The 15,413-nt window shown below is 46.0% G+C and overlaps 2 protein-coding genes across 2 annotated transcripts; one reads left to right on the top strand and one right to left on the bottom strand.

Annotated features, from left to right (window-relative positions):
* Positions 1–833: 833 nt before the first annotated feature.
* LOC134186174 (uncharacterized) lies at positions 834–1,656 on the top strand. Its single transcript, XM_062654092.1, has 2 exons — positions 834–1,460; positions 1,574–1,656. The coding sequence occupies exons 1-2, from the start codon at positions 866–868 to the stop codon at positions 1,648–1,650; spliced, it is 672 nt and encodes a 223-aa protein (XP_062510076.1). The 5' UTR covers positions 834–865; the 3' UTR covers positions 1,651–1,656.
* Positions 1,657–9,455: 7,799 nt separating this feature from the next.
* Positions 9,456–10,063, bottom strand: LOC134186208 (glycine dehydrogenase (decarboxylating)-like). Its single transcript, XM_062654123.1, has 3 exons — positions 9,814–10,063; positions 9,653–9,731; positions 9,456–9,595 (listed from the first exon to the last, which is right to left on the bottom strand). The coding sequence occupies exons 1-3, from the start codon at positions 10,012–10,014 to the stop codon at positions 9,456–9,458; spliced, it is 420 nt and encodes a 139-aa protein (XP_062510107.1). The 5' UTR covers positions 10,015–10,063.
* Positions 10,064–15,413: the final 5,350 nt, after the last annotated feature.

The following is a 15,413-nucleotide window of genomic DNA, read 5'->3' as shown; positions in this document are numbered from 1 at the left end:
ACAATTTATGTTGTGTGACATCGTCATTCTATGATTATTACTATGGCAACAATATTGAATTAGCCTCTGAGTTGTTGTGACAGTTCATGTTGTCCCTAACTAATAATCACCAACGCAGTAGCATTGGTATGTTGAGTTTGTGTTCAGTTATTCCGTAAGGGCAGGTGTCTGTATCAACCGTTTACGCTACAAAGCTCATTTCTATACCAAACCTCTGCACTTACAACGGAGCATGTCCGTGACTACTCAAATTTGTCATTGCAGTGCATGGTCCCCTCTCAAGGGACCAACCCCCTGCATAAAATTTCTTGATGACGTGAACGCTACACCTTCCAGTTCATTCGAACACACGTCCACACCAGCTACGTGCAGACTGTACATGTCGTCGCCCTCCGCAATGCTTCCAGCAATCAAACCACTTTATGCTGCTCTCCTACCGCTGGCATTTCTCTCTAAATTCTGATTGCATTTGCACTGAATCCAACCTACATGTTGCTGTACCGAGTGCTACACGGGGAGTGTGTCGATTTCTAGCCTCACTGTTATCACCATACTGTATCTGCTTATCTACACAGTTACCGCTGTGCATTTCTATGCTCATGCAGGAAAAGAATGCAAACAAGTATAAACACTTTGAAAAAATGAGAATGATGTAGGGTTGCCGTACGAAAAAATAGAAACAAGACCATGTAAGGGTGCGCTGTGACATCTTTCGTATACAAACTGACTGAGCAATACATCATCCCTATATCGCGCCATTTTCAAATTAGAGACACTATAATAATAATAATAATAATAATAATAATAATAATAATAATAATAATAAGGACAGTATCGTCGTCTCACTGAGCAACCGCCTGTGGACATGAAAGAGACCTACGGATGGCTAAAGGCAGCGAATCTTCCTGCTGCAACTGAGGGACTGGTTGTTGCTGCTCAAGACCAAGCTCTTCGGACTCGGTACTATGAGCGCAAGATTCTACATCGTGATGTCAGTCCTACTTGCCGCATGTGCAGTGTAGGCCTGGAGACAGTCGACCACATTGTGGCAGGCTGTAGTGCTTTGGCACCGACGGACTACACTGATCGACACAATCAGGTGGCATCCATCATTCACTGGGACGTTTGTCGCCATTTTGGGGTTCCAGTGGAGAGCAGATGGTACCGGCATCATCCTGATAGGCTTGTGGAGACGGATGACATTACTATGATGTGGGATACCACCATCCCCACTGCCAGGAAGATCAAAGCCAATCGTCCAGACATCTGTCTCAGAAATAGGAAGACAAACACTTGTCTTCTTATTGATATCAGCTGTCCTGCTGATGGCAACATTGGCAAGAAACATGCTGAGAAGTTGGCGAAGTACAGCGACTTGCGAGTGGAGATAAGCCGCATGTGGCATTGTCGAACACTGGTGGTTCCGGTGGTCTTGGGAGCTTTGGGCACAGTGCACGCAGGTATTGCACGGTGGCTGGACATTATTCCAGGTCATCACAACCTGCAGCACTTACAGAAAACAGTGCTTCTGGGATCTACTCGGATCCTTCGTAAAGTCATGTCTTCTTTCTAGACAGCCGTGATGGTCTAAGTACTTCTGAAGCAGGGTTTGCTTCCGGTACTTGTAATAGACTTTACAAACCAGACTGATCTGGTTGAGCACGACACAAATAATAAGTCACCGCCATGGCTTAGTGGTTAGCGACAATGGCTACCACTCCTTGGTTTGGGGGTTCAAACCCCAGTGACGACAGTAAATTGTGAAACTTGTCTGTCTTTCTTTCTCATGTTTCTCTAGCTTTATCCATGAGACTATGACTCGTTTCAGTCGTTGGGGAGTTTCTGTGGTCTGGCGAACGGTCTGTTGACGATGACGTCCAGTGCTTTCCTGGTGGTTGTTGATATCCACTAGGCGTGCTGTAACAATGTTCGCAGTCACCGTAATACCTGCAATCTATATTGAATTGGCTAGTCATTGATTGCCGTGTAGACTACACAGAAACATGTACCCCGCTGGGCTCACCTGCCGGGTTGGTGGGCGCCCAGATGGGGGTAAAGACCCCACTTGCCCATTATGGAGGGACATAGCGACACATAATAATAAGTCACCACTGTGGCTTAGTGGTTAGCGACAATGGCTACCACTCCATGGTATGGGGTTCAAACCCCAGTGACAACAGTAAATTATGAAACTTGTCTGCCTCTCTCTCATGTTTCTCTAGCTTTATCCATGAGACTATGACTCGTTTCAGTCGTTGGAGAGTTTCTGTGGTCTGGCAAATGGTACATTGACGATGACGTTCAGTGCTTTCCTGGTGGTCATTTATATCCACTAGGCGTGCTGTACCGATGTTCGTGGTCACCGTAATGCCTGCAATCTATATCGAATTGGCTAGTCATTGATCGCTGTGTGGACTGCACCCAGATGGGGTAAAGACCCCACTTCTTGCCCATTATGGAGGGGCATAGCGACACAATAATAAGCAACTGAGGGACTGGTTGTTGCTGCTTAAGACCAAGCTCTCCGGACTCGATACTATGAGTGCAAGATTCTACATCCTGATGTCAGTCCTACTTGCCGCATGTGCAGTGTAGCCCTGGAAACAGTCGACCACATTGTGGCAGGCTGTAGTGCTTTGGCACCAATGGACTACACTGATCGACAAAATCAGGTGGCCTTCATCATTCACTGGGATGCTTGTCGCCGTTTTGGGGTTCCAGTGGAGAGCAGATGGTACCCACATCATCCTGATAGGTTTGTGGAGATGGATGACATTACTATGATGTGGGATACCACCATCTCCACTGCCAGGAAGATCAAAGCCAATCGTCCAGACATCTGTCTCAGGAATAGGAAGACAAACACTTGTCTTCTTATTGATATCAGCTGTCCTGCTGATGGCAACATTGGCAAGAAACATGCTGAGAACTTGGCGAAGTACAGCGACTTGCAAGTGGAGATAAGCCACATGTGGCATTGTCAAACACTGGTGGTTCCGGTGGTCTTGGAAGCTTTGGGCATAGTGCACGCAGGTATTGCACAGTGGCTGGACATTATTCCAGGTCATCACAACCTGCAGCACTTACAGAAAACAGTGCTTCTGGGATCTACTCGGATCCTTTGTAAAGTCATGTCTTCTTTCTAGACAGCCGTGATGGTCTAAGTACTTCTAAAGCAGGGTTTGCTTCTGGTACTTGTAATAGACTTTACAAACCAGACTGATCTGGTTGAGCACGACAAAATAATAACAATAATAATAATAATAATAATAATAATAATAATAATAATAATAATTGTCACCGCCGTGGCTTAGTGGTTAGCGACAATGGCTACCACTCCATGGTTTGGGGGTTCAAACCCCAGTGACGACAGTAAATTGTGAAACTTGTCTGTCTTTCTTTCTCATGTTTCTCTAGCTTTATCCATGAGACTATGACTCGTTTCAGTCGTTGGGAAGTTTCTGTGGTCTGGCGAACGGTCCATTGACGATGACGTCCAGTGCTTTCCTGGTGGTCGTTGATATCCACTAGGCGTGCCGTATCGAGTACGCGGTCACCATAATGCCTGCAATCTATATCGAATTGGCTAGTCATTGATCGCCGTATGGACTACACGGAAACATGTACCCCGCTGGGCTCACCTGCCGGGTTGGTGGGCACCCAGATGGGGGTAAAGACTCCACTTGCCCATTATGGAGGGGCATAACGACACAATAAATACAATATTGTCCCGGATAGTGATGGAAGATGGACGTCCAGCTGTATCGCTCGTCTCAGAGCTAGCTGAGGAGTGCGTTCTTTGTCGGGAAACCAGGACAGGGCTCGAAAAGTCGGCATCTGGAATCACTGGAGCTGTTCGGAAGACCAGGAATAGTTCTGGTCGTAGAGTGACTGGTCAAACCATCTCTCGTGTGGCGTCTGATTTCAATTTGGCTTCAAATCCTGCTAACGAGACTACTGTGATGCCCACCGTTCCTAACAAATCTTGTGTTTCGGCTAACAGGAACGGCAATGCAACAAGACGACGGAAATGGACGCGACAAATGAATAGGGAAGTGATGTTTTGTTATTAGCACGTGCTGTTGTCATGCAAGTTCTCTGCTTTCAAAACCCCTGCATCAGTTGTGGTGTGAGCAAAATCCTTCTCTGACTGACGTCTCTGAGCAGCATTTGGCAGACAAGAAGCGATATCTCCCAACTTCTGGAAGTCTGACTGAATCAGAGTTGGAGGAGATTAAACGCAAGGCCGCACAGGATGGGAAGCCTGTCTCGGGTTTGTTATCTGTTACGAATGATGTTTGTCCTGGTGTGCAGATGTCGGCGTTGGATGTAGTTACTGCTCTATCAGCTGATAGTTCAGTTGTCACGCCTTGTCACGCCTTTGCTTGACGATGTGTCACCTTGCATGGTTTCAGTCAGGTTGGCGCCTGTGGTGGGAAACCTGTCGTGTCAATGATGCTAGGGAATCATGAGTCTGCTAATCACTCGGAAGATGGCTTCCTTGTTCAGTCAGTCACTGTTCTCTCTAAAAACTGCTCATCTGCAAGAGATAGTGGTGATATCCTATCCTTAGATGACACTTTGGATTCAGTTCAGTGCAGTGCTAGCAGGGAATCACCATCCCCTTGTGACTCCGTGAGCTCTGATCTGATGACTACACATCCTAATATAGCTTCTCAGCTAGAAAAGATGGAAACTCCTACATCTCAACTCAGTCCAGACTGCTGCCAAACGGAGGATGGTCTTTCGCTTGATAGTGATGCTGCTGTGGACCCTGTACTTCGTCGAGAGTTTCTTGAGGAGATGCAGAAAGTCAGGCAAATTCCTATTTGTGAGAGACAACGCCTTCCAAGGATCTTTGTGAACAGTGGAACCCTGAAACTTATTGGTGATCTTAACACGATCATCAGTTCGTTGAAGGATGAACCAGATATGAGTGAAATCAGTTACCTGGTATACTCTGCTGCTTCACTAGTGTCCAAAAGGCGGGGCTTAAAGACGACAAACTCAACCAATTCTCAAACACCGAAATGGAGACGAAGGCTGGATATGGAGATTCTCACACTTCAACGTGCAATCTCACTGTTGCTGGAGGTTAGAAAGGGTTCATCGGGCATTCATATGTTACATGAACTCCGACTTCTCCGGCATCGGTTGGGCATTTCCTGTTCGGAGAGTCGTGAGGTCTCCATTAATCAACTGAAAATAGAACTTGAGTCCAATGTCGAGCAGACCAGGAGGCTGGAGAAGAATCGTACGAGACTTCGTCAGAATGGTTTGTTTCAACAACATGCTGGACGGTTTTACAGAGAATTGGGTAAGCAGACTATCCAGGTCACTTCCCTGCCATCCGAGTCTGAGATCGAGCAGTATTGGGGTGGTATCCTAGAAACTGAGGTACATCACAATGAGTCTGCCTTCTGGCTTAGACGTCAAACCAATGGCGAGATGCACCGGAAAAATGAGCAGCAGTGGTTACCTATCTCAGACAATGAGGTCACATCATGTCTCAAAAGGATGGGGAACTGGAAGTCTCCTGGTCCAGACAAAGTTTATGGTTTCTGGGTCAAGCGCATCACGTGTCTTCACACCGATCTGACTCGTAACTACAACCTGCTGGTTCAGAATCCAGACTCTGTACCCGACTGGTTGTCTCAAGGAACAACCACTCTGATTCCTAAGAATGACAAGACTGACCAGGCCAAAAATTACTGGCCTATCACGTGTCTGTCAGTTTTCTATAAGACCCTCACCTCAGTTATCAGGCAGAGGATTGCAGGGCATTTGGTTCAGAGAAACCCCATGGCTCCGGAGAAGAAGGGTTGTCGACAGGAATCTTTTGGTGCAAAGGATCAGCTGTTGATCAACAAGCTGCTTACCGAAGACTGTAAGACCAGGCACGAGAGCTTGAGCATGGCTTGGGTGAACTACCAAAAAGCCTATGACAGCGTGCCACACAGTTGGTTGCTTCAATGACTTCAGATGCATAGGATCAGTCCAGTCTTGTGCAAGTTCTTGTCATGGGTGATGACGAGTCGGAGGACATCGATGGTGCTTTCTTGCGGGAACAGTACAATCAAGACAAGGCTGATGCAGATCAGGAGAGGTATATTCCAAGGTGACTCACTTTCACCACTTCTCTTCTGTATGGCTCTCAATCCTCTGAGCAAGGAGTTGAACAGAACCGGTTACGGCTACCGTATAACCACTGGGCGTGGTGAGACTGCCAAACGTCAGCTTATCAGTCATCTACTTTACATGAATGATCTGAAGCTGTATGGCAGAAACTCTGATGAGTTGGATGGGTTGCACACGGTTCGTACCTTCTCTGATGACATCCAGATGAAGTTTGGTCTGGACAAGTGTGCTGTTGCACACTTTGTCAACGGCAGACTATCTGGACACAACTCTGGAGTGACGGTAAGAAAAACGGACACCATCAACTGTCTGAAACCGGGTCAAGTCTACTTGGGTGTAAATGAGAGCAATGGTATTCAGCACAGCATGATGCGGGAGAGACACCGTCGTGAGTACTTCCGCAGAGTGAAGGTGGTTCTCCGGACTGAGTTGTATGGTCAAAGCAAGATTCTAGCCACCAATGGATTTGCACTACCGGTTCTCACTTACGGTTTTGGCGTCATTCATTGGGGGTGCACGGACCTGCAGCACCTCGATCGACAGACCAAAAAGCTCCTCTCTATGCACGGTGTCCACCATCCTTCTGCAGACGTTGATCGACTGTACACTCCTTGCAGTGATGTGGGTAGGGGCAGTTCTCTTCGTGTGCAGTCCTGGAGCAAGAAGCCTATGCACGGGCAGTATCGCCGTCTTACTGAGCAACCGCCTGGGGACATGAAAGAGACCTCCGGATGGCTAAATGTAGCGAATCTTCCTGCTGCAACTGAGGAACTGGTTGTTGCTGCTCAAGACCAAGCTCTTCGGACTCGATACTATGAGTGCAAGATTCTACATCCTGATGTCAGTCCTACTTGCCGCATGAGCAGTGTAGCCCTGGAAACAGTCGACCACATTGTGGCAGGCTGTAGTGCTTTGGTACCAATGGACTACACTGATCGACACAATCAGGTGGCCTTCATCATTCACTGGGATGCTTGTCGCCGTTTTGGAGTTCCAGTGGAGAGCAGATGGTACCCACATCATCCTGATAGGCTTGTAGAGATGGATGACATTACTATGATGTGGGATACCACCATCTCCACTGCCAGGAAGATCAAAGCCAATCGTCCAGACATCTGTCTCAGGAATAGGAAGACAAACACTTGTCTTCTTATTGATATCAGTTGTCCTGCTGATGGCAACATTGGCAAGAAACATGCTGAGAAGTTGACAAAGTACAGTGACTTGCGAGTGGAGATAAGCCACATGTGGCATTGTCAAACACTGGTGGTTCCGGTGGTTCTGGGAGCCTTGGGTACAGTGCACGCAGGTATTGCACAGTGGCTGGACATTGTTCCAGGTCATCACAACCTGTAGCACTTACAGTAAACAGTGCTTCTGGGATCTACTCGGATCATTCGTAAAGTCATGTCTTCTTTCTAGACAGCCGTGATGGTCTAAGTACTTCTGAAGCAGGGTTTGCTTCCGGTCCTTGTAATAGACTTTACAAACCAGACTGATCTGGTTGAGCACAACACATAATATATTTGTTTCATACCACTACAGATACAGTGCTCTATGCCAGACAAGATACATACACTAACAAGTAAAATAGATAGTCATAAAAGAATAAACGTAGAAGAATAAACAAAACATAAATTAAGGTTTAATCCAGCTCTTGAAGTCCATGTAGGACAACACCATGATTCTTGTCCTTGTCTCATTGTCCACTGATTGCCATAGATTGCCTTGAGTGTTCAGAACGAACCCGCTCACTAATTCATTATTAGAATGAACTGCTCTCCATAAGAAAGAGCTGGCTAACACGCAATAGATCTGGAGCTTCCCTGATAGGTTCTCCAAGAGTTTCCTGCAAGGGTGTTCTGTTTGAGATCCCTAGCCCTCTATGATACCCTCTTCTCCACGCTTGATGTTGTAAATGTTTGGTACTTCCCATTCCCAAATCCCACAGTTCGCATCCATAGCCCAATACAGGTAACAATACGAAGTACATTATCGTTGTCCATGCTGTAGGATTACGACTTAAACCTTTGACAGCCCCTACAATTGAGTATAATGAAGAGTAGAACTTCCGACACCGCTCTTCCCCCGCATCAGTTGTTTCTTTCGGAACAGCCGATAATTTATGACCTAAATAAATGACATCATGTACTTCAGGCAGACGCTCTTCATTGATGGAGAAAGCTGTCTCTTTACAGTAAATGGATCGCCTCTTCCTAAAACTAATTCATTTACTTTCTGAATATTAAATTTCAGGCAGTGGTCTGTTGCAAAACTCTCGCAGATCTCCAATAACCTCTGCATGCCCTCTCTGCTTGTAGACAGAAGCGATAAATCATCCGCATATGCGATGCCACCACTAAACCTCCCATTAATTCAAACACCTCCCGATTGTTCCAATCCGATAATAAGGTCATCAACGTAGACATTAAATAGAGCAGGAGAGTGTACACTGCCTTGACGAACTCTATTAGATGTTTTGAAAGACGCTGATTTTGACGAGTTCCATTTCACATATAGGTCTTGCTCTTTATACCAGTTCCTCACGAATTTCACGATAAAAGTAGGGGTATGCTGTTCCATCAGCTTCATAAACAATAGAGCATGATTAACTCTATCATACGCTTTCGATAAGTCAAGATAGCATCCAAATACAGTCTCGTTTCCATTTTCAAGAAAATAATTGATAGACTCCTGTACGACAAACATAGACATACCACAGCCACGACCAGCCTTAAAACTGAATTGTTGCTTGCTTGTATGCCAAATTCTCTGATATTTTGCCATAATAATTTTCTCTAATAGTTTTCCCAGCACTGACGATATTGCTATGCCTCTATAATTGTCTGGATTATTTCTATCTCCAGCTTGATCTTTCAGGATGAGGATTATTGCAGTTTCTCTAAAGTTTCTCGAAATATAGCCATGCTTGAGCAATCCTGTGAACAAGCCAGCAATACGTCTATAGAGATTCGGGGAGCTATTCTTGATATGTTCTGCCTTCTATGTGTTTTATACCTTACTAATTAGAAAATGGTGCAATGTAGAGATGACGTAGTGCTCAGTCAGTCTGTAAACAAAAGATGTCACAGCACACCATTACATGGTCTTGTTTCTAATCTTTTCCGTACGGCAACCCTACATCTTTCATTTTTTCAAAATGATTTATACTTGTTAGAATATCATGTAGGTTTTTTTCCACTCTGCACCTAGTCAATCAAGTAAGGTACAGTACGTGATCACTCGCACAAGTGCAAATGAAATGAGCATCCATTTAATATTATTATTTTTTTAATCTTCACATCTAGACATGCAGCTCACCAGCCAGGATTTTCCATTACATTCCTCACAATCGCCTGAGGAGTTACACAACTGTAATATCCCATTCCAATGTAAGTTCTCCAAGTCTCATTCTGTTGGGCCAATTCCGCTGCTCTTTTCAACAACCCTTTCTCGTCTATACAAACACGCCTCTCACACACCCCCTAGAGTTCACGCTTCACGCTCAACGTACCTAGAGGGTCGTCCAACGACAGCTCACGATTTAAAAGAATATTGTTTGGTATTGTACGTTCGACGAGATCGCGCAAACCCTAAAAACACAGAAGAACCAGATTGATTAGACATTCATAGCCAGCTAACGCGCAAAACGAGACACATGACGATCATACGTACCAAGACACCACAGACTTTTAGCATTTCTTCCACTTGCTGTTGTCTAGAACCGATGTGTCTGTCTACAAACTCATCTACAGACGCCAAAATCTTTCCGCCTGTTGTATTCGCAGACTCTCCCTGCCGCACGGAAACAGCATCTGTCCACGAGCAAAGCCGGCGAATCGAAGGCCGAAAAAATCCTAGGCGAAGTTTCGACATGACTCGCTTCTCACTGCATAGAGCACACGGAAACTTCGTCTTGGCTGAGGTTTAGTAGCGCGCTTGCCGACACGACATTTGCATGTGCTACGTCTGTCACGTGAGCATGCGATTTGTACAGAGGCCGTATACCGAGATGTGTGTGTGATTTTTTAATTTGTAATGTCTTTCCAATATTTTCGAGCGGAAGGGTGCAGAGGTGTAGTGTTAGTGAATCTCCAAGATACGAAGCAATACTCCAAATTTAGCTTTTCCTCAACCAATCACGTGAATGCAAATAGCTCACGTGAGCTTACTGCCGATTGCTCTATCGATAGTGCAGTCAATTGCTTAGCGCACGTTAGCTATACAGCATACTGCTTACTAGATAAAAACACACTGCTTCACTACAGTACATCAGTCTTTTTATCTGCAATCACCTTGTATACAACATTGGTGGCAGGAGTGGGATGTTATAAAATGCATCTTGACGCGCCGCGGATGTTTGATAGACCTGGAAGTTTACTTGTCTTTTTGGATCTCAAGAATTTTGAATTGGAAGGTGAGAAGAAGGCACTCGCTCTAATATCCCGATTGGAAGGAGCCGCTTTTGGAGAATGAAGTAAAACAAGATTTTGACGATATTGCAACTTCATTCTAGAGAAGGAATGAAACTGTCGAGGCTAATTACACTCACGTGTCAACGTGACTTACTAATCATAGGCTATAGGTAGCGGTGTGAATGCGCTTGCGCTAATGTTGGCCTATTCACAGTAAGAGCGTGTTCACACTGACATCTGGACTAACTATGATTGCAGTGGCAGATTTTAGAGTAGGATTTGTGGAGGTTAGCCTCGTACCAGACACTCTCGCGCCGTCGTGCCAGGTTCCCGTATAACACGACAACGCCGGAGAGGGTCTGGGATCATCCCGTCTACCGTTTATGCTATTAGATGATCAAATTAGCTAGTATGTCACCAACCCTCAGGCTATTAATACAATTAGTCTAATAGATATTCTCGCGTGTCACATGGAATGTCTTGCAACCGACTTGACCTTCCATTCGTACTCTACTTGTTTCCTTTCAATGCTGGTATCTTGTCCCAACGCAAGCTGTACGTATTTTCCAACCTCTATGGAAGAGAGAACTTCCTCGAGCTCTCCAAGAGACTCATACCCGTAGGCTGGGGAGTTCGGTGGGTTCGGACGAACCGCCCGCTCAGCCGTAAAGGTCCGCATTCGATCCAATGTGTAGGATACTTGAGATGACGTGGGTCGTTAGTCTTAGTGGGTGTCACTAGATAGTTGTTAGAAAGTGCTATAGATACTTATTCGGGAGAGTAGAGATCATCGTCGATCAGAATATAGAAAGAGATCACTAGCTCTTGATCTTACATGGTACCAGGAGTCTCTGATGGCGTTTTCTGCATCAATATTAGCAGGATTGCCTCCTCCAATGCCGGCAGATGGTGAGTTGGCAACTGCATGGCGCATATGGCGCAAAACGTTTGAGATTTATTTGAAGACAACTCGTCAATCGAGAGAGAACACCCCAGATGAGGTCAAAATGTCGTTATTGTTGCACGCTATCGGCTCAGATGGCCAAGAGGTGTACGACACATTTTCTTTCGTCGAGGGAGAGGAACGCGAGAAGTACGCCGACGTGTTGAAGAAATTTGAGCAATTCTACACCCCAAAAACCAACGTCACCTGCGAACGCTACCGTTTCTTCACACGAGTGCAAGAACCGGGAGAAAAAGTAGATCATTTCGTCACTGCCTTGCGTAGTCTGGCGCAGACATGCGACTTCCAGGATATCAAAGACTCACTTATCCGGGACCGCATGATCTTGGGTGTCGCGGATCAGCGTCTCACCAAACGCCTGTTGGCGGCAGGAGATCCGGATTTGACAAAAGCTTTAGAGATCTGTCGATCGGAAGAGGTGGCGACAGCGCAGCGTCAAAGGATGGTGGCTGATTCTCAGCGAAGTGTCAATGTAGCCACAGTTCATCATGAAGTTGCAATTGTTGATGAGGATGAGGATTCCAAAAAGGTACAAGTAGATGCTCTTCGACAACATTCCTCTAGGGATTCGATGATCAAGGATTGCATGCGTTTTGGGGGACGGATCCGCCACGGAAGTGCCCAGATTGGGGCAAACGATGCCAGAAATGCAATGGGCTTAACCATTGGAAGTCAACGTGCCGGACGAAAAGGGTGAACGTAGTCCGGATGGCGTCAGATAGAGTCTCTCAAGAAAAAGATACGCTTTCGCCAAGAGATGAAGAGGCATTATCCACTCACTCTACGACAACGCTAGGTCCAGTCTATAACTTGGGCATGATCGGAGCCATTAAAACATCGGGAAAGGCTTGGCGGATTCCGTTACTGACCAACGGCAAGATGGTTTCATACAAGGTAGATACCGGCGCCGAGGTTAGCCTTTGCCCGGAGCAGTTTACAACAGGTTGCACCAGAAGTCTGAATTGCGCCCATCCGCTGCGAAACTATTGCCGTATGGATCCACAACAGCACTGTCTGTGAATGGGCAGTGCGTGTGTAATGTTATACAAGAAGACGGACGTGCTCGTTATCTACGCTTCCTGGTGGTGCCTTTTCAAGAGGAGCCGTTGTTGGGTCTTGGTGCTTGTGAGCATTTGGAATTGGTTAATTCAGTTGCAGCGGTTTGTGAGGAGAGTAGGTCTGAGGAACCGCTCCTAGAAGGAGCAAATGTTCGCGATTCGGATAAAATACAATCAGACCCGTTGCAAAGCAGTTCGGAGACGTGTTTGAGGGACTGGGTTGTTTGCAGTCATGTCCCTATACCATTTGTCTCAAGGATGACGCCCGCCCACATGCGATTGCTACACCTCGTCGGGTACCACTACCTTATCATGAGAAAGTAAAGAAGGAGTTGGACAGGATGCTCTCGTTAGGAGTCATTGAAGAATCTACAGGCCCAACGGACTGGGTCAGCCCCATGGTGGTTGTTCCGGAAAAAGATGGATCAATACGTATCTGTGTGGACTATACAAGTTTGAATCAGTCCTTGAAAAGAGAGCGATATGAGCTGCCCACTGAAGATGAGCTGTTTGCTAAAGTACGGGGTGCAAAATATTTCTCCACATTAGATGCTTCCTCTGGGTTTTGGCAAGTTCCCCTGGCAGAGACAAGTTCTCATCTAACGACGTTCATGACACCACATGGTCGTTATCGCTTTACTCGGCTTCCCTTCGGACTCAATTCGGGCCCGGAGGTATTTCATCGGGCTATGTCTACAGTTTTAAAAGGCATTGAAGGTGCTGAGTGTTATATCGATGATGTGCTCATATGGGCGGATAGACAAGAGGTTCATGATGTAAGGTTAAACCAAGTTTTGGAAAGATGTCGTGAGAGTGGAATTCGTCTGAACGCATCTAAGTGTCAGTTCAGGTGTTCACAAGTCAAATATTTTGGTCATTGTCTCTCTGCAGCGGGAATATATCCTGATAGAAGTCGACTGCAGGCTATATGCTGTCTATGGTAGCGCCAAAGACACGAGAAGAATTACGACGTCTCAACGGTATGGTGGCATATTTGACAAGTTTCTTCCGTGTCACTCACAAGTAACAGGGCCACTGCGGGAATTGCTCAAGGAAGGCACTTATTGGATGTGGGGACCTGCTCAACAGAAAGCATTCGATAAACCTAAGCGATTGCTGACAAAGGCGCCTGTATTGGCATATTATGATCCGGATGCTGTCACCATCGCCTCCGCTGACGCTTCCTCGTACGAAATGGGAGCGGTGCTTCTTCAAGTGCAACCAGACGGAAGGCGGGCGGCCATTACTTATGCTTCCCGAGCCTTACCAGAAAGTGAAATGCGCTACGCGCAAATAGAAAAGGAGGCATTGGCCATGACATGGGGATGCGAGCACTTTGGACAGTATCTGTTAGGAATGACGGAGCCTTTCGTAGTAGAGACGATCACAAACCGTTAGTGAGTATTATGAATGTGCAGGATGTCAGCCAGTGTCCTCCCAGGCTGCAAAGGCTAGAATTGCGGCTAGCACCCTTTTCCTTTCGGGTAGAATACACTTCAGGAAATGCAATTCCGGTAGCTGATGCTCTGTCACGAGCCCTTATTGGCTGAGGCAACATGATTTGGTGAACGACATTGAAGCTTACATCAACATTGTGACGGTTGCAGGCTTGTCGATTACTGACGTATTATTTGGGGAGTTTCGTGCTGCAACGCAGGAAGATCAGCAGTTGTCCGTGGTACTCTCGTATCTGCAGTCGTCTTGGCCAAAGGAGCGGCACAACGTTGGACAGGAAGCTCGTCCTTTTTGGGATATTCGCCACACGCTTAGCTGTGTCGATGGCATCATTCTACGAGGTGAGCAAATTGTGGTTCCTAGCGCTCTTCGTCGAGCTAGGATTGGACAAGCTCATGAAGGACATCTTGGGGGTGATCAAGACGAAGTCAAGAGCCTGCGAACACATGTGGTGGCCTGGAATGGCAAAGATTTAGAAGTCGCCGTGCTCCGCTGTGACTCATGTGCTCGTTTTAGGCACTAACAACGTCGGGAACCATTGCAGTCTACTCCGATGCCTAAGCGCAACTGGCAACAAGTTGGCTCGGATTTATTCGAGACGGCCGGGAAACATTATATTCTGATAGTGGATCATTATTCTCGATTCCCTGAACTGCGTCCTCTGTCGAATTTACGTGCCAACTATGTCATCGCGGCGTGCCAGAAAATATTTGCGTGTCATGGTATACCGGAACTGTTCGTTAGCGATAATGGTCCTCAGTATGCTAACATTTCATTTACGAAATTCGCATCTTAGTACGAATTCAAACATGCGACATCTTCATCGCAATACCTCAAGGTTAGGCCGCAAATCACGCCCATTTTTCACACAAAGCCACACCCATTTTCTACTTTTTTAGTTCACACTTTATAGATATCTATGTAAACTAGTATTAATTTCAGGTTACAAATAAACTGTACATGTGGGACTGAGTACCGTCAGTGTGCTTATAAAGAAGTGCATGGAAACACTGTTACTGTCCGTGCCAGAAAGGTTTTCGTGACTCGCTGCGATCGTCAAAATTAAATGGCATCTCGATAGCAATAGAATCTAGAAAACCAATTCAGTGCAAACGACGCTGACCAATTTTAGCATTTCGTAATCTAGTGAGCAATATAGGTCTAGCTATAGTTTTCTAATTAATAAATAGAATATACCAGTGGAGAAAGTACCTTGGAGTGCAAGCAAATCATTAGGTTTCGGAGCCGCAGGAAATTCTATTCTCCACAAGTGTCCACGACTTCCCGACACTGGTTTTATCATATTGTAATGATGATGTGTATTGTCACAAAGATTTTGTTATCGTCGTTGTTGATTGTCAACATACTATGAGGTTATGAGGA

Source organism: Corticium candelabrum, chromosome 10 (genome assembly GCF_963422355.1).
Source record: "Corticium candelabrum chromosome 10, ooCorCand1.1, whole genome shotgun sequence".
In the NCBI taxonomy this organism is placed as follows: Eukaryota; Metazoa; Porifera; class Homoscleromorpha; order Homosclerophorida; family Plakinidae; genus Corticium; species Corticium candelabrum.
This window is presented reverse-complemented; position numbering and strand designations above follow the sequence as displayed.